Raw genomic sequence first — 20,654 nt, forward strand, 5'->3', positions numbered from 1 at the left:
ATGTCCTTTGGTAAAAGAAGTATTCATGTCCTTTACATATGTAAAATTACCAGTACTACAGTGTAAAAAGTATACGCCTTGTATTAAAAATATTATTTAAGCAACAGTACAGAAGTTCTATCAGCAAAATATATATCAAAAGGGTAAGTACTTATTATGCAGCAGAATGGTCCCAATCAGAGTTATATTATATATATCACATTATATGGTTATTGCTGATGCGGAAACATATAAGAAGCATTTTAATTTGGCTGGTCGAGGAGGTCAACCTGATTTGAACTATTTTATTAACTCTTTATTTGAATCTTTTATAGTGCATCACATTTTATAAGACTATAATGATTGTATATACATTTTTAATCTGCAAATTCCTAGTAACTACAGCTGTCCAATAACTTTCTGTAGTGTTTTAAAAAGTACAATATTTTCCAGTACAATGTATTGGAGTATAAGTATAAAATAGCAGAAAATGGAAATACTCAGAAAAGTACAAGGAATTCAAAATTGCACAGCACCTGAGTTACATTACACCACTGAGTGCTGAAATTTCTCAGTATAAAAGGCAACTAGCAGACCCAAGACAATTCGAAAAAATACATTACTGGCAGTCCAGATACACAGTATGAGCTTTACCGTACCAGTGTAATGATAATGTGACAAGACCTTGACAAGATTTCTTAGCTCGAGAACAATATACCAGCTCTCTTTGGAGGCTCTTGTTTTCATCAGTGTCTCTCTTGACACATCCCAGTCAGAGTTGTGAATCTGTGCCATGTTCCGAGGTCACGACCCCTCCGCTGAAGCCGCCTCCTGCACAGGGTTTCAGTTTCACAGCCGAGGAAGCCCCCACACAACAGCTGGACTGGCTCACACACAAACACACATACACAGACATTTACACATTCTCACATCACACAGATACAAAAGCCTGCACTAACACATGCGGGCAGTTGTTTAACATATGCAGCATCTCTCTGTGCATCCTGTGACAGGCTGCCATACGCCCAGGCCCAAGGCAAAAGTCCACACAAATGTCAGTCAGGGTGGGGAAAGGTTACAGGGAAGCCAAGAGCTCGATACTGTTAATTTGCTCCCTGGGGTTCAAGGAGTCAAGCAGCAGATTGATCTGGCTCCACTAACTCACGAGATATATCCAAAATACCAACTCCTGCAGCAATCTGTAGACATCTTTGATAAAGAAGTTTGACACGGAGCAACTTCATGACATGTTTCAGACTATGGAGGGAGAGGTGAATTACCGACAACATTTTTCGTTGTGATTACTCAACAAATTCCTGTGTCTGGTTCAATATCAGAATTTCTAAGTATGAAAATTTTAAATATATATTATTTTAGTGGTTTTCAAACTTTTTCTATCACGGTCGCTTGTGGAAGCAGAAAAATTCCCCCCAACCCTTTATGTAAACTAATTTAATTTTTATCATTCGTCAACAATATTGGAGAAAAACAAGCCAATATTATAACACTATCAGGAACGCAAACAGCTTATTTATTTTGACTATTACATTAGTTACTAATCTTTTTTTTTTTTTTTTACACAAAACAACACAAGGCTCTCCTGGTCCACTGACAGTGAAGCCGATAGCAAAACATTGTTAGTCATCTCTTGGTTATGACTGACGTGTTTATGGGACGAGTATCACCTTTTCTTCGCTATCAAAAGTATATCCAACTCTATGTGTTTTGCCATCTGAATTAATCTTGCTAAAGTGAATCTTGATAGGCTTTTGCTGGCAGAGAGAACACTTCACATCCCCCACCCTGCATTGTCTCTTCTCCATTATTCCATGGTTATGTCAGTACATCCTTTAATCAAACTTAATCCACAGTGTAACATCATGAAATACTACACAGACTGCCATGAAAAAGACTGGATACAATGACGAAAGTGTAGCTTCTGTGCACATAAAACATTGGACAATTATAAAGACGTGGTGTAATTTTCGCACATGTATTTGTTCCACATACAAACGCACAAGCCATATATTCAGACAATGTATTACAACAGTTTATAGGATATATTGTTTAAACAGTCATATGGAGACTTGGACTACAGTCCATGGTGAGTGCCCTTTTGGGGGTAGGCTGTGGTGTGAACGTGGTGTGTGAGGTGTGTGTATATTCCTGGTGGTCTCATCCAGACGGTGTGTCTGACTTTCAACATGTCTCTCCTCCCCATCGCACTGAGGTCACCTCGTTGGTATCGCAAGCGCAGCAGTCACATTGTGCTTCAATGCAGACAGATTGCTTATAATAACCGTTAGAGACCTTTCATTTTTCCCTGTCAGCGATTTGCAGGATAATTTTGGCACCCTTTAAGAATTCAACTCCCCTAATAAGAGGATAAAAATAAACAAGTGAGTTGTTGAAGCACTATATTGGGACGGCATAATCCCATTTACAAGTCTGAACGCACTCTGGCCAATTAAATCAAACCCCAGCAACATTGTTATATATGGCAATTTTCACCATTTCTAAAACAAGAAATGACTGAGTGCTAGGCTTTTAGACTGCCAGGATTTACTAAATGGATGAAACGTCACTTTCCAAATTTCATTACTAAAGACCCGCAGCGAAAAATGCTCAGTCAATTCATGTACCATAACAAATATTGGGTATATTTATTTTTGGTTCAGCTATTGACCACTTTGGCACCAGATTACATTATAAGTCTATTTTAATTTACGATATAGCTGTTTAAAAACAAGTTTCAAATTCTGCAGAAGTGGAGCATATTGATTGCTGCAGTGAGATGCAGACGTGCTGGGGCTTTACTGTCAGCCCTGTCCATCTGTGGTGTCACAGCTGACTGACCTGACAGCCACATCACATACCTGTGCGGTCCGCGGGTACACTGCATTCCTTCGTTTCTTTTGATTTTCATGAAAAGTAGGATGAAAATGTAGTTTGGCCACGAAAAGTAGATACTCAAAGACATTAAGCGGGGCTGAGAGATTAGGTAAATTAATCAAGTTGTGAAAGTTTGAGAAGGGAATGGTACAAAAAGGTGATGTATGGAAACAGAATACAAAGTATTGTAGAGTGAGATAGAAAGAGTCAGGAGAATTGATCAACAAAGGCTGAAGGACAGAGGTTGAAGGAGTAAACTAATGTCAGTTCTGCCTTGAGTGAGATGGACATTTAAAAACATAGCCAGAGATCAATAGACTAGGCTATCTCTGTAGATAAGATCTATCCATTACTGTCTTCAAAGTTGAGCACATTTAATTCTGCTTTCTAATTAAAATAACTGTTTGTTTGATCAAACATATCTACATCCTTTTGCAAAGAAAATGCTGGACAAATGTTGTGACAATTCTTCTTTAGAAGTATGATTCATACAGTGTTATACACAAAATATAACCTGCGTTGTGTGTTCATAATATGTGAAGATAACCTATGAAATGGTGACTCAAAATGGGGGTTTCGTTCAGGGGCACACAGACTGGCAAAAAATAAAATGGAGACGTGTGACATGAATTCCGGGCCTCTATTTATCCCATTTTCCTACACTCTCTTTATGTATCTAATATTTCTAATTTACCACCGTCCAGAAAAAGTGACACAAGAAGCCATAAATTCTCTTCTAATTCCAAATAATTCCGATTACATGGACGAGTAGTTTTCAATCAGAAAGATAATCTGGATGATAGATGGTGGGATAATTGGCTGTCTCTGCCACGTAAATATTGTGTCGTTCTATTAATCTTGCCGAATGAAGTGTCAAGCTGTCACTCATTCGTCAAACTGAATTAGGAAATATAACGAATAAATAAATGCACGGGGGTTGCAGTGGACGTGTGTGTTTGTGCGTGTGTCTGTGTGAGTGTGTGTGGGAAAGAGAGAGAGGAAGAGATGAGATGCGAGCAGGCAGCTGCAGTGGCCCCTCAGTCAAAGTAGGAGATGGGAATGGGAGTCTTAGAGGGATGAGTGTGGTGGTCATCTGTGCTCAGTTATTTGTGTGTGTATGTGTGTGTGTGTGTGTGTGTGTGTGTGTGTGTGTGTGTGTGTGTGTGTGTGTTTAAAAGTAAGAGAAAGACAGAGGGAGAAAAGAGAGTAAAACACTGAGGAAGGACAGTACTCTCAGTTCTAAATCCCCTTCAGCAAGTATATAATCATCTGGAGTATTACAAATCTTAAAACATTACTGTGTAACAATACCCTGCGCTTAATCTTGCTAAAGGCATTTTTATCAGGACGGATACCCTCAGAATTACATTGTCTTTTCTGTCCCAGAGTCTACATCCTTCACATGTCAAAAGCAGCTCAAGTCGCGGAATATTTTACACAGCCATCAGGTGAGATTGTTTTTACCTCAGACGCAGAAAGGCCATTTGTTCAGATAAACTCACAAGGATATTCAATATGCATTCTGGTAATATATAATTAATGTTTACCTGATAGTTGGATGCAAAATGTATGAAACAGGAAGCCAATGGGTAATTTTGTCTATGCTATTATTAATATGTAAGAGGCCATATTTTTTCTATCATTCAAGAGGTGATAAATATCTTATCTACTCTTTAACCTGTAGGACAGGAAGATAAAAAAAAATCAAGCGGTGACATCCTCTTAATTTAATTTATAAAGATCATAATTAACGACCTGCAGGCTGCAGGAGACCCCATTTCAGACTGGAGACAGAGAGGGCCTCAGTCGTAAGAATAAAAATGGAGTTTTCATTGAATTCTGAATTAAATCTCAAATATCAGTAATTTCACAGAAAAGGTCAGCTCTAATGGAGTTCCTCCCTGCTCTTTAATATCTCATATTTCTCATGAAGGAGTCTATCTGGCATGACGTCGGCCGCTAATTGTGGCCAGTTAATTAATGAAACCATCAGGTGTTTGCAAAGGCAAACAAAGAGCTGAGCTCTCCTAAATCATCAGTGCCCTTCGACATGGTTATTATCCGGTGGCAGGTAAACCCCAGACTTGACGCATGACAGATTAGATCTTCTCAGAGGACGGGCTGTCCATTTATCTGCCTGATAAACTCAGAGCCTCTCTCCATTTTCAATCATCAGAAAGGAAATGAGATTAACAATCTAATGATGCCAGCACACACCCACACACACACGCACACCTCACCATCCCCCAAACACACACACACACACACACACACACGCACACGCACACAAAACAATACTCATAAGCAAATGTCTATTTATCGTAGCTCTGATCATGAGCACTGGAAAATGCATCTTCAGTGATATATGATCAAATTATTATTTATGATATATCAGAAAACAGGGAGCTTTTTTATTTAATGCAGGAATCCCATTCTCTCAGCTTCCATTCTGCCTGCTCTGCTGTGTCCCTGTTAAATCACACGGTGCGGCGTGGGCTCACACTGTTCCACAAAGGTCTGGGCCTGTTATTTCACAACTCCCATACCTCAGACCTAAATTTACAGTGTAGGGCTTGTGTGCCCCGCTGTACCCCCCTTGTGCTGTCCCTGACACGCATAGCAAGCATCCGGGCCCTCGTAAAGCTGACAACTTCACTAAACTATGCTAACAGGGCCGTAGTGATTTGTATATGCACAGCCTGGTGGCACGTGGGGTGGGGGGGGGGCTGGGGCGGCGTAGACGAAGGTGGGGAGGAGATCGTGCGTGGAATCTACTCGTGTGGCGAGGGCAGCTAATCAAAGCGCCGCCACCTGCAAAGGCTCCAACGCGCACTAACAAACATACAGTATATGCACTAACAAAAACACATATCTTAGGGTTCACTTTGTGTAAGCTGACAGAACAGGCAACCCCAGGGTCCAGTGAGCAGGCTGTGGAACACTTGAGCTCTGTGGTTCCTCCCTGCACTGAGATTTATAGACTTAAGACTTAAAGGCTTGTGTTGGTGCAGAATGCAGACAACTGCTCTGCTCTGCCGATGCAATATATTACTGAGCAACAAACATCAGCCAGGGTGTCAACACGAATAACTATTTAAGGCTGTGTCTTTTAAAGGTGAGGAGCCTGAATGGCGAGGATGGTGGAATCAAGTTGTAGGCCTGAACGTTGTTCACATTGTTTACACAGACGGTGCGGTTAGTGAATGTAATTCATTTATTTTATTCACCTCAAGTGGATCGAGATTAACAATGAACGCAAACAACTAATATATTCTGAAACACTGTTAAATACAGGTGCTTGCATTGGTTGATCAGTATGAGTTTGTTTTTCAGGTCCTGTGTCTATTAATACCTGTAGTTGTGGGCTGGGGAACAGCGACCTGTCCGCTGCTCACTTGCTGGTGATTGAAGGCCCCGTGTGCTCTTTAAAAACAGGTGAGGCTTATTTGGGGGCATCGATGAGAGCAGCCGCCCAGTCATGATCCAGCCGCTGCTAATTTGAGAGACTTACAGTTAAAATTATATTACACTTCATTAAAACACACTTCTTTTTTTATCTGTGTAGGAATGACATTCAGGAGGTGCTTGGTTAATAAGATCATTCTGCTGAAAGATCCTCAGCTTTGGAGTGGGTGCGTAGCACGTTAGCGGCAAACCTCGGGTGGGCAAAGACTCGTGGAAGGCTTGAGGTAAATTTTGAACAGAACACGAGTATGTACAAACTGCAACCCCACACCGTTTTTCTACTTTACAATCCAAATGCATATTTAAAAACAGAACCATTGACTTGCATTTTGCACCATATACAAGAGCCCATAAATTTTAGGAAAATGAGAAAATATGACTGTTCTCTGTAGCACCTCCGCAGCAGTTGCAGTTGTAGATTAAATGCTCTCTCAGTTCCTGGTCCTAAACTCTGTCACAATTTTAGACTGCGCACTGATTCTAGGTAAGTTATGATGCATGTAGTACGTAACGCAGAGGTGAGATGTAACTAAGTACATTTACTCAAGTAAGGTACTTGCACTTGAGCAAAACCATTTCATGCTACATTATACTTCTACTCCATTATGTTTGAAGAGAAATATTGTACTTTTTACCCCAGTACATTTATCTGACAGCTGTAGTTCCTTTGCTGATAAATACTTTACATACAAAACATATGATAAGATTAAATGCTCCACCTTGACCAGCTGAAACAGTAAAATGCTACTTAAACATTAATGCATCAGTATTAATAATTCAATAACATACCATATAATAGTATAACACTCACAGGGGCCATTTTTCTGCATCATGGGCACTTTTACTTTGATACTTTTGATATTTTAAGTACATTTTGCTAATAATACTTATGTACTTTTTCTTAAGTGACATTATCAATGAAGGGCTTTAACTTGTGATGGAGCATTTTGATATGGCAGAAAAAGTAATGAAAATTAAGCATACTTGAGTGTGCTGTTGATGGACACCACTATTCCACCATGCAATGCACAAAGGAATGAAACATTTAACATTAAAATAGTGGTGAGAACACAAGGCTATTGTCCAAATCTTAGACAATGAAAAAATAACTATTAAACCTTTGGAAAACATATTTCTTTCTCTTGTGAACCTTTCAAAAAATGATTTTGATCGATATCTGGGAGCGCATGGATTGTATCATTTGATTCCTGTTTGTGTAAAACTGTAAAGTATGTTGATTTCTGCAAAATCAGAAATGCAAAATCTGAGTGAATCTGAGACTCACCGAGTGACACCAAGATGAACTTTGAAGATACAGTATGAGAATCTCCTTTCACTCTTTGCCCTACACAGAAACATGCACCTAGAGTCATATATCTTCCATAAATCAGACCATCACTTATCAGATATCCTTCTTCATGTAAGAGCAAATCACCGTGCCGTGACACAACCGATGCAAAGTTAAATGAATTTAAGGTCAAAAGAGTCACGTCACATGTCAAAGCCAGTACACTGCAAAAAGTGTTTATCTCAATAGTCAGTTCTGATATTAATTCTTTAAGATTTTTAAATTACAGAAAAAATCTGACAGTAGGCTGAGATTGACATTATTTCACGATTCCAATACCTATCATCTTTTTTTTAATTAAAAAATGTCAATGTCCTATTGTCTGTTCTGCCACACAATTTTTCTCTCTCAAAAATACCTGAAAATTTTACTGTAAAAATGTATCTAATGGATCATCGTCATCATCATCACTTTATGTAAGATAAACAACGTTTTAAGACTTCAGGGGATCTATGTAACCGTGTTCTGTGCAGCTCAGTCTCTCTCGGACTGTAAACATCTCTCTCTCTCTCTGTGACTGTCTCTCTACCCGGGGTCAGCAGGTAGAGAGTCAGTAGAAGTGAACGAGAGAGCGCCTGATCTCCTGTGAGCGAGGCTGTCAGCGTGGCCCTGAGTGGGCTGTGTGGAGCTTCTGTCGGAGGGTGTCAAATTTCCGCTGTCCACAGTGCGGCCCTCTGTCCTGCTCATGGCTGCAGCTCAATGGGCCCTTTGATGGGCCACCCCAGGCCTTTCATCGTGCACCTTGCCACAGAGCATGGGGCCTGGGGGGTTGGGGGGGTTGGTGCCGCACAACACCTGGCAGGTATGCAAAACCATGTGCCCAAGCCAAAACAAAAGCCACTCTGTCAAGCGTTTATTGGAAATTAATTTCCTCTACCCCATCTTTTTAGATTCATTAAACGCAGGACGGAAAAGAACAGGATGATCTGGGGAAGCACTCAGACTCATTATGAATTTTATATTAAGATCTGATACACCTAATTTCGGATTCAGATCATTATACAGACACTGTAAAATTCAGCAAGTGAAAAATGATGCTGTGGTCTTTTGTTTGATAGTCTGTTTGAAAAGGCTGGGTGTCTTGCGATCATGAATTGTATTTAGCACAGGAAAGACCGCCTACACTGGCAATAACGGAATGCAATATGGAAAGAAAACTATTAGCATTGAGGTTATGAGGTGATTGTTTAAGAGCACAAAAATCAAAATCTACATTTGTTTTAAACCATATAATACTAAGAGCGCAGTGTAAACTGGACAGTTGCATCTGTCTCTGTTCTTATCTTACTTGGCCCTCTCCAGTTCCCATACACCTGCTTCCCTTCCACTGCTTTGCCCCTGCCTCCTATACTCTAGGCCCATCCCCGAGATCATCCTCTTCCTCCCTTATCTGCAGTTCAAAGCCTGTTGACTGAATTATCTCCGGACGGTAAGGGAGAAAGGAAACAACTGTCGGCAGATCTCCGTCAGCCGAAGAGAACCTCGTCTCTGACAGCTGGTTGGTTAACTGGTCTTTAGTGCCTAATCCCAAGGTGGTGGGATGGGAGCAGAGAGAGAAAGCACAGTGTGAGGACACATCAGCGCCTGCACACGGACAAACGGGTTCAGTGTTTCCTCTGGGAGAGAGCACTGTCATGAGATAGTGGAGGTTCATAGCTAGAGCGGAAGCCGAGGTCTCAGGTTTGAGTGGCCACAGAGAGCGCTTGACCGAAGTGTTGAGAGGAAAGGTGTGGTGGCCAGGCCCACAGGAGGACAGAGGGTAGATTTAACCGCTGCGCTGAGGGCAAGAAAGAACAAGCACTGCCCTACAGGATGAGGGGAGCCCATTGAAGCAAGAACACCTGTGTTCACTGATCAAAGGTAATGACTGTGTGTGTACATTACCATATCAGCCGTATTGTTTCAATAACCACAGTTACTGGTGACACTCTGAGCTCAATTAAGTAAGTAGTTTATACAAAATTCTTTTCCCCCTCACGTCAGTGTCTCAAAGTGTCAGTGACTGAAAAAAAACAAACAACTGAGGTGATGTGATAACAACGTGTCACTCGGCAGCCCGGAGTCCGCTAACTGACTATGTGTGTTATAGGTTATAATTAAGTAAATGTTGACCTTGTGGAACCAGAGACAATTGGATTGTGTTGCTTCAGCTCATTTAGGAAACTTAAAGGGTCATTTCATGCTACTGTGCTATATGGGAAATACAACTTTTTGATTGTTTAATAGTCCTACAAACATCATTGAGTTTCAATTAACATTTTCTTTGCCTGAATAAACATTTTGTCCTGCACTGTTCCTTTATGTTATAACTATTACCAAGTGTTGGCCTCAAGCATATTCATATACATTTAAAAACCCTGCACATTTGCGCTGACGACATCAACATGGCCAGTCAGCATAAACGTTTTACCACCATATGGCTCAACCCTTAACTACAGCATGAACTGTTAGATACAGGTGATTTAAAGAGGCCCAAGACCTCCACATCCACATAGATCTCCCCCCTGGCCTCCTCGTCTGTCTTGGCTTTCTGGCACACAAGGTCATCCCCTAGCCAGTCACGACACTCCAATTAAGGCGACTGATGGACGCAGCTAATTGGTAGGATTTATAACCTCCTTTTATTATGCTTTATGAGGAAGGCAAGTGGAGGGCATTACCATTTATAGGCCCCAGGCTCAATGCTGGATCACTGTCATCCGCTACTGTCCAGCCCGACGACCGAATACCGCAGCAACTTGAGTAGCAGGGGATGGGACGTCTAAATGTTCCCTCGCCCTTTCCCGCGTGTGCTTTTGATATCATTTGAGAGAAAACAATATGTTGTACAAAACTCAAAATTGATATGCGGAGGAAAAACAGGAATACATGACTGAAAAGATAAGAGGGTTGAAACAGAGACTGAAAAGGGAGGACAGAGTTAAAGATAGGGTGAAGCAGAGAGGGAGGGTCCACGGGGCAGGAAGGCAGGAGAAGGCAGGCAGGGCTCCCGTAATGAGTGTGTGGTTATTGATTGTATTGTCAGGGTGGCTGACCAGGGTCCCGTGTGCTATGGGCCCCAGTCCATCTGTGGACAATGCAGTCAGTTACACCTCACTGCTCCATCTAATAAAGAACAGGCAGATTGATGTCACCAGTATGGTTGAACTCTACCTAAGGCTCACCAGCACCACTCAGCACACACACACACACACACAAACACACACACACACTCATATACAGGGAGGCACTTGGGTACAGTGGGACAATTGTGAAGCAGTGAAATCATTTTTATTTCCTTTCCTAGCAGAGTAAAAATTATAGAAACAATGGTTACTGTTGATAAAATGCTTAAATATATAAAATAGATCTGAAACTAATGATTATGCCATCACCAATTAATGTGTAGATCATTTGACAATCAATGTATTAATTGTTTAGTGTATTTAATGCCATAAAATTGTGAGAATGGCCAAGTAACATCGACAAATTGTTTCTTTTTTGTAAGGGTTTGTTCATTTACATGGATATAAAACAGAGAGGGGCAGAAAATTCTCACACTTGAAAATCTAGAGTGTAATATTTGTCATTTTTTTTCTTGATAAATGACTTAAATGGTTATTACATTAAGTCAATTGTTAATTACTTTTCTTTTGATTTACTAAGCAATTCATGAACTAATGGTTTTAGCACTACTATAATACCAAGGGGCATTTGGCAAAAAATTATTTAAAATTTTTTTTACAACAGGGCTAGGAATCACTCAAGGTCCACTCAGGTACATTCTGCATTACACCCCTTGATTGTGAGGTATTTATAAATGAATCTTCACAATAAGATGTTTTGTGGAAAAACACACATCCGGACGTACGCTTATACAAAGAGACACATACACCTAAACATGTTATTTGCAACTGGAAAGTGCAGTCTGTCATGGAATCTGTATGTACATGTCATGTGGGAACACTATGCTACTCTGAGTATACACTGCTTTTAGCACCAGCCAACAAATCAGCAATACCAGTCTGCCAGGGATCATTTCACAACATGTGACAGTGGTTGGCATTCTGAGCTAACTGACTGCCAGCAAATCAGGTCAGGACCTTTGTATAAATGACAGAACAACTGCAGTCATAATGAAGACTGTGTTCTGCTGGTTAAAGTTGCCTCCTTTCAAAGGAAGCCTGCGCCTCCACCTAAACATTTGCCTGCACTCAAGCCCTGTAGCCGCCATGGCAGCAGCACGAGCGATTACTCCTGCGCAGCCAGCCAAAACACAAAAATCAATAAACAATCTCAACGTTTCTGAGGGCCTTGCGTCTGACTTAATAAATGTCTCAATCCACTGTTATGACTTCATTTTGCTTTAGCGTCTTCTTCATGTGCATCTTTTGCCGATCAATTAGAGAATGGAGTGCCCCTTCTGTCACGACACCTGCCCTCCATCCGCTACTGCGGCGCACACACACAAACACACACACATTGCATGCCCAGGCACAAGGTGAACAGTGACTTTAATCCTTGAAATTAGATATGTTTTGAAAGCACTCACTTAGCTGGCTCATTAAGGCCATACTATCCATCCTCCACACATCCTATTTTCAGGTTATTCAACATCTCATGTTCTTGTGATGAGTTATTTATATCTTGTCTTGGTTTGAAGTAAGAAGGATTTTTCTCATCTGTATGTTAACTAGTCGTGCATTTTGCGCTGATGGCAATCCCATGGAGCTGTGTGGTGCGTGGGTCCGACCAGGTAACGAGACATATATATGTAGTCTAGGTCTGCAGGAGAGTCACCATTTCTAGGCTGTCGGCGGAGATGACGACCACAGCGTCTTTACTCTTCAGGCTGCTTTTGCTGTCACAGGCCTTACTCCTGGTGCCGCGGGGATGACAGGTGAGTGGGTGCCAGAGCTCCTGGTCTGTGACTGGAGGCTCCGGGAGAATTTCACACGCGCCCCTCTCTTGTCTCTCATCGATTCTGCCACTTCCCATTATTGTCAATCAGAGCGGCATCATCTCCACAGGAGGAGCTGCGCAGTAGGCGACTGCCAGGGCAGCAGGGTGCGGAGAGCGGCGTGCTGCATGCCTGCCAGCCACTACACCAGCGTGGGGCCACCAGGGGTCCCTCTCAAGAGGCTGCCCGGGCAGGACGCCACAACTAAAACTGAGACCTTTTGTTTTAAAACACATAGTGCACATGACTGAGGATCACAGAGGGGTGAAACCTCTGGGGCAGCATTGTGTCGACCAAAGGAGCAGCTGAGGCCCTCGCTGCATTCATAGTTTCACAGGGCTGTCAGAAGGAAAGCAATGCTGCTCTCTCAGACGTGACCACCTTGTTAGAAAAATGACATAACAATGGCAGGAATAATGGAACAGAAGTGAAGCACTGCTCTCTAGGTTAAGGAGGTTTTTGGAGGTGGCTGCTCCATAAGTGAGCTTCCAGTATTTCCATGTCCCCCAGTGGCTCCTGCACCTGAGTGGGCCACCAGCGCGGTTCTGTGCAGGTGTTCTGGTCAGGTAAGACAACCATGCGGCAGCTATAAGCCGCGGAGATTGATGGGAGCGGTGCCCTCCCTCCCCGTGCTGTAAAAGATTATCCGCTCACCCGCTGGAAACAAAGCTGTGATGGAAATTCGTCTCGCATCATCAGCAACAAAATATCTACACAGTGAAGCGGGAGTCTCTCATTTTTCATGGGCTATATATTAAATAAAAAAGGGCATTAAAGAAAAAGGGAAGGGGGTGGTCTGAGTGATAGCACTAGTTAGTATTTTTTTTTTAAATGGGCTACTTGAATCAGGGAGATTATAAGGTTTTTATTGGCTGTCAGGAAACACAACTTTCTGCGTACTTCACCCGCTGAAGCTCGTAACGCTCTGATTAGAATGCCAACAGAAATGAAAAGGGATGGTGCCGGTGTAAAGACATCAGAGAAGCAGCAGGACAAGCACAGATGCCCCGGAATCTGCTCTCCCTCAAATACACAAAGGAACCAACACGTGCACCAATAAAGCACAGAGTGAGTGAACAGGGTGCACATAAGCTTTGGAGAGAATTTATAAACCAAGTTTCACCGTCAGATCTGGTATAAGAGACCGAGCCGTGCCTATACCTGAACTGGATACATGAGACACATCAAGCAGAGTGTTATCTCTCGCTAAGTGAATATTGCATCCGGCTGATATGTGATATTTGAATTTCCCATTAGAGGGGGAATATGTGTCTGAGTGAAAAAGCTCAGTGATGCTTGCTCATTTCAGAACAGGCAGTGAATGGAAACCTTGCTTCACAGTTGCAGTGTGTCATTGTGGTGATAAGGATGAAGTGATGGTGGGGGACTCCCGAGGGGGTGACTAGTAAGAAAACTGACTGCTGTTACTCACAGGGTCACCTACACAGGAGCCTTTGAGTCAGTTTGAAGACTAACCATCATTTACTAGAAACTCAACCAACTCAACCTGATCGCTGTGATCTTCTACAGTGGTTTATAAGTGTTTTTAAAAGGCAGAACTGATACCTCACGGGCAAAGCAGCAGATTGAAATCGGTCATTATATCGACTTGAGGGACTCCAGTCTGTTCACGTCTGTCAGTTTGTTCAAACTCAGCTTTCAATTTCCCATAGTGGAGAGAGAGTAAGAGAAGGTAACATCAAACTCCCAAACATGACAGAGCTGGCTCTTTCTGACAAGAGGAAGCCATTGATTTTTCCTCCATTTCACCATCAATCTGGTGGAGAAGAGGTGGCTGTGGGTGCTCAGACAGCTGATGATGTGATTTGTAACCGTGGACCACCGGTGAGCGGAGAGAATTGCTCCGACTCTCAACACGTGGCAAAGTGACTACCACCGTCTTCAGCATTCAGCCGCAAGATTAACAGTGGGGGATCTACTGATAATCTCCAGCGGAGTATTTTTTCTGTCAGCCATACTGCAGCCACACTAAGATTTTTATTCAAGAGGATCTCTGTCAATTCTTGTGGGGATTGTGTCGGTCCATTGTGAAAAGTATTCTATGGCTTTAGCTAACGATTATCTTCATTATCATTTACTCCGATGATTATTTTCTCACTTTATCGATAATTATTTAATCTATAAAATAGTGAAAATCCTCATCGTTAGTTCCCAAAATCCTAATTAATGTCTTCAGATTGCTTGTTTTGTCCCACCAAAAATCCCATCAGCCTCAGCTGTACTTTGTGTTCAGTGATCATTAGCTAATGTTAGCATGCTAACATGCTAAATTAAGATACTTCGTTAGCATTGCACCTGCTACACATCAGCATGTTAGCATGTGGATGTTAGCATTTACAGTAATTCAAAGCACAGCTGTGCCTAAGTACAGCTTTATAGAGCTGTTAGCATGGCTGTAGACAGTCTTGTTCCTTGATAACTACTTACTTTGACAGCTGCTCAAATATCAATATATCTGATGATTTATTTTGTCAATCTACTAATTGATTAATCAACAATTGCCAGGGCCATAGAATGTTTAAAAACTGGCTTTAAATTAAAAATACGTTGGTTGGGTGATTAAAATTCATAGCAAGTACTGTAACCACAAAGCTCCGAGTTCGATACCAGTCAGAAACCGTTTTGCATGTAATCATCCCCTCTCTCTTCAGTGTTTCCTGTCTCTCCATACTTTACGACTATAAAATAAATGTTTAAAAAAATCCATTAAAATCTCAACAAAAAAAATACAACTGGCATGTGAATATGTACATATAAGTCAGTAAATATGTACAGACCATATAACCTCAATGTCAAGCCAAATCTTCACATACACATTTCATACCATAATAATTTCCAAAATGTGTTTATTGCACACAAATTCAGTATTTGAAATAATCAGCTATTTCAGTTTTTCTTTAAATACTCATGACATGGAGGAATGATTATAACTTCACTTACTGTATGACATGAAGGTAAGACATTACATAATCCTTCAAAATCTCATTTGTGTCATTTTAAAAATACACAAATGACGTAAGTAGAAGTACAATTTCTTAAAACACTTTCTTATCTGTAATAGTCCATAATCAATTCATACAGAGTTTAGTCTAAAGCAGAGAATCCGCTTCATACTGACAAATTATTTTGACATAACACTGAGCGACGACCACGGAAAACAGAACTACTGCTACAAAAACGCTGCACTGCAGGTTTGATTGAATTTTACCATTGTAATGTCTTTCTAACATCTAGTGACACCATGCAGGCTTTCTAAGGGAGGAGTAATCCTCTTTAGATCATTTGCAAAGCAATTAGGCATGCCCCCACTGCTATTAAATATAAAGATAACAGCCTATGAGATAAGATACTATTTGTACCACGTATCAAATGTGGATAGCTGCCTAAGAGCCCTGATATCAGGGAGATATATTTAAATCCTTGTAAATGAAATTTAAAAATATGATAGTAAAAAATTAGAGAGACATATCTACTGTACTATCTATCATGAAAATGAATTTATGAATTTAATGTCCTCAGACCTAAATCCTCAATTAAAGGACCTATAATTATGCATCACATCATAAATACTACACATTTTATACAGTGCAATCACTTTAAATGCATGGCATCATGGATAATATAAATTTGGAACATTCCATTGAACAAGGCAAAGATATAAATACTTTTAGCTGCCAAGAAAACATGACATGTCAAATATATTGATCACTGCCACACCGACAGTCACAGGAAACCCTAAGACCGCACAAGCTTGGATTTCATTGTGAGAGAGTGCCCAGATCAAACCAGGATCGCTTTTTTAACCCAAAGTGAGTTGAACTACGGTGACTCGCAACATGCATTTGTCAGCAAGAACCAGAGAGCCTCTTTTGCATGTGTTTCTGTCATCACTACACAGTACATAGCAAGAACAAACGCTACAGACAAGAAAGGAGCCAAGAAAAGCAAACTCCCCAGTGACCTGTGACCTGGGGCACAAAGGGGCTGCCCTGCATGCATACAGAAGAGGTTCAAACAGAGTTTATGACTGCATTATCTCTCCTCTTCCTCATCACCTCTCCACCCATCAGTGGACACTAGAAGCCACCGTGCTGGAGCAGACAGACCAGGCATCACTCATTCACTCGCCTCCTAGGTGCCTTTGTCAGGTGATTGCTTGGCAGGAAAAAGGAAAACAGATCAATACATCTCCCATGGGGCTGACAGGTAATCTTTACCTGGGATGAAATATGAGTGGTACCAGCCTGCTGGATTCCTTAACTGTAACAGGGCAATTGACTGGCCGCACGGAAACCATTCCCCCACTTCCGCGCCATTGGAAATTCATTTTGGGGCATACAGTCCGGCCGAGACGTCATTATGGTGATTGCTAATTACCAGAGAGGCAGGTGAGGGGTTTCCCTCCTTCCACTAATGGAACTGTATCTGAACTGATGCGTCTTCCTCCCGTGTCACTGCCTTGGCTCCAAAACACAGACTGACGGATAAGGCTGCGGCAAGAAGCTCTCCTTAAAACACTACACAGTCAGTACTTGTCAATGTGTTCAGGGGCATATGTCTTAAAAAAGTCGTCAATGTATTTATCGACAACTTCTTTTTTATAATTGGGAACCTCATCCTGTGCTACTCCTATCAATCAAAGGTGTATTCCTGGTGTGGGAAGAGCCTGACGGTGCTGCTGGACTCCCTGGTCAAGCTCCAGCAGCAGAGGCTGGGGGGGTCGGGTGCTCTCTGCCTCAACACTTTGACTGATTCCTGTGGCAGAATGTCTTGTGTAAGGCATCCATTTAGACGAGTGTGCACACACAGCATTTATAAATGTCATCCCTGGCCAACATGATCACATAAAGCCTTCTCAGACGGATTATTGCAGACGTATAACTCATGTTAATTGGCAAATCTCATTCTACTAAATGCGATTCTTCTCTTAAATAAGGCTTTTAAAGTGTCTGAAAAGACATGCGATATGTGGCTGATGATTTGCAGTTCATTTCACTAGAAAGACATCTTGTAATCATTAAAGAAAGTGCATACGTGGTCCTTCTTGTGCCGAAAGGATTTTAAATATGGTTCGGTTTTTAAAAACAAGAAAACTTTTGCTCACACCCAAACTCACTCTGCTGTCTCTCTTCAGGTTAACATTTTATTGCAAAAATACCTTTTCAAGACTACAGCAGAGAGGACTTGGTTGTATGCAGGAGGTTTTGTACATGTTTTATAGACTACAAAGTTATCACCCATATGATTAATGTCAAGCAGAATGTACATCACTTGACTCCTCTAGATAAAAATGCATTTTTCTGAAAATGCTGCTTGTTTACCAGCTCGGCGAGAACTGTTCTGCTTGATCTCACTGTATGCTGCCATTGATCTTTTAATGCATCTGATGCCGAGGGAGCCAGGGAAATGTATACCCCAAGGGTAGGTGAAAATAGCGTGTACAACTCTCCTCTCCTGTCTCCAAGAGCTCCATCAGCCCCTCTCTGCTGGCTCTCATCCACTCTCTCCACAGCTCCAAAAGCAACGTATCCACCACTGCTGAATAACAGGCTGTTCAAACAGATTTTGCAGCTGGCCTTGAACTTAAATACGTTTGGGGGAATTTGAATATGGAAGGTAAGCTGGAGAGAACAGAAGCAGCCCTCCGAGGACCGCAACTACACTCCCTCTGTGTTGTGCTAATGAGCACCTTTGTACAAACTGTAGCTTTTCAAATCCATGCTAATAGGAGGCCTGTACTTTGTGTGGCTCTCTACCGGTGTGACCTCTCTGAACCCGGTAGCAGCATGTGGCAGCTAAACATTCTGTTGCTCTTCTGTCTCAGAGCGAGCTACGTGCTTTTTGGCAGCCAAAAGGAGACCACCCCCCCCCCCAAAAAAAAAGCCTCACCTGCCCCCATCCTCCCAGTGTTCCTGCTGACAAATGCTGTGCTACTAGAGTGGAAATAATTGTGGGATTGTGTTATGGCAGATAGCCTGGCGACTATGTGTGGAAACACCGAGTCTGGAGTCAAACGAGGAGCCTCTTGAAGCTGCCATCTTTCTTAAGGAGATGACGGAGAGCTTGATTGCATTAACATTTGTCACACTTTGTATACTACCTGGAATGACTGGATCTAGCGGTAACATGCTGATTTGAGAAGTAATGATGTGCTTTGCATTTTTTTCTTTGTCCTAAAGTTTTTGCTGCAAGGGGAGCTGAAGCCTTTCCAGTCTCAGGCACAACAGATTTCCTTCTGTCGTGTTCTTCCAAGCTTGGGTGCTTGTCCAGTGTTCAGGACGCCTCATGGTCCCCCCGAAGGAAAATCTCAGGCTGCGCAAAAGACTGTGAAACTGCTGCACTTGCTGCACCCACAGCCTCGAGGGTTGAGGTGGTACTGGCCCCCTGTGCCTCTTCTGTCTGGTGATCCTTATGAAATGGGTTGCTAGCTGCAGAGAAGAAGCACATATCATATTCTGGACATGTAACACAAAAAAAGAACAAACAAAGTAAAAGATACTCACATAAATCACATTTTTCCTCACCGTTTCAATGGACTGCCTCTCAAATAAAATTAAATTTAGTCCACGACTCATGGATCTCTCCCTGTTTTAGGTATATTAAAATAAAACTTTAAAGCAATCCTCTTCTAATAGGTTAAATATTAATGAGGTTTTGGTCAAGTGAGCCAAATCCAATTTGGCCCCATATGACTTGTGGACATGGTTATTAAAAGGCCAATCTGTGCTGCTCCTATGGCTTAACTTCCCCACTCTGGTAATGCTGTAAGAAGCTGTATGTTTTTAACTCCATTCATCACACGTTCACATCTCACTGACTACCTGCCTTTTTAAAGAGCCTCCTTTCTCTTGATCTCACTCACCTTTAAAGCTTTTTGTCTCTATGAGAGAAGGGAAATATCTAACTGAGAAACTGGGCCAATTTTCATAGAAGAAAGAGGAACTCTGAAACAATTGTGCTCCTTTACGTGCTTGCCTGCTTTTCTTATTTCACATTGTAGATAAATCTTTCCTGATCTCCCCCCAAAAAAAGAAAGTTAGCGGCGGTCACACAAGACATTGGTGAGACAGTCCCAGAGCAGAGGACAAGGGAACTAGAAGTGACATTGTGGCTCTGGGCTGTCTCAAAGGATTAGGTATTACAGCATTCACTGGCATGTGCTTTTGCTCATTCCCATTATATCTGCTTGTGCCTCTTTCCAGATGACTTCTTCCCCAAACTGATCCGGCGGGCATGATAATTGATTAATATTTCTTGAGGGAACGATGACTAACCGTTGCTGAGGTTCAACCCAAACACTCAGGTTAAACATAGTCAAAGGCCTGGATCAAAATTCAGGGGTTTTCATATTTGACAGATACAAAGAAATGGCTGGGAACATTTAGTTTGGGAGTGTGTTAACATGTACAGGTTATACCATATACTAGCCTCTATCCTAGGTTAAAAACACAATCAGGATAAGCTGTTTATACACATTTTTACATTGTGATTGAAAGAACAGACATTTAAAAAAACTTGATACTTTAAATCCTACAACATAACTGAAGGCTGCACTAATTAAGGGAGAGAAAGACAGGACAGTCACTTTATCCCTTCTAATCGCTACATGTATGTAAAAGTACCAATAAAACTTTGTAGAAATCCTGCATTGAAAATCCTACTTTGGAAACATTAAGTACATTTGGTTGATAATACTGGTGTAGTTTTACCAAAGTATAAACATTAATATCTGTATATACGAATATGTGTGTAACACACACACACACACACACACACACACACACACACACACACACACACACACACACACACACACACAGTCCTGGTTGACATTATTGGCACTCATGAGTACCAAATTCAGAATATTTTCAGAAATAAATGCAGATGAAACAATATTGTATAATCTTAATATTTAATAAAATGTCCAAAGTTACTGAAGAACAGCAACAGAAAAATGGTTTCATATCGTGAAATAAAAAAAATAAATACATAAAATGTACGCTTGACACA

General features: G+C 41.5%; 1 protein-coding gene across 3 annotated transcripts in view; it reads right to left on the reverse strand.

Annotated features, from left to right (window-relative positions):
* Positions 1–15,174: 15,174 nt before the first annotated feature.
* The window catches only part of LOC120795061 (G patch domain-containing protein 2-like), a 39,443-nt gene continuing 33,963 nt past the window's right edge, over positions 15,175–20,654 (reverse strand). Inside the window, exon 10 of one of the 3 annotated variants that reach the window (XM_040136530.1) lies at positions 15,175–19,072. In XM_040136530.1, the coding sequence (XP_039992464.1) occupies positions 18,918–19,072 (155 nt within the window). In that variant the 3' untranslated portion in view covers positions 15,175–18,917. The remainder of the gene's footprint in view (positions 19,073–20,654) is intronic. The other 2 variants (XR_005708203.1, XM_040136528.1) reach the window with 2 other exon arrangements.

This window comes from Xiphias gladius, chromosome 10 (assembly GCF_016859285.1).
Source record: "Xiphias gladius isolate SHS-SW01 ecotype Sanya breed wild chromosome 10, ASM1685928v1, whole genome shotgun sequence".
NCBI classification, from domain to species: Eukaryota; Metazoa; Chordata; class Actinopteri; order Istiophoriformes; family Xiphiidae; genus Xiphias; species Xiphias gladius.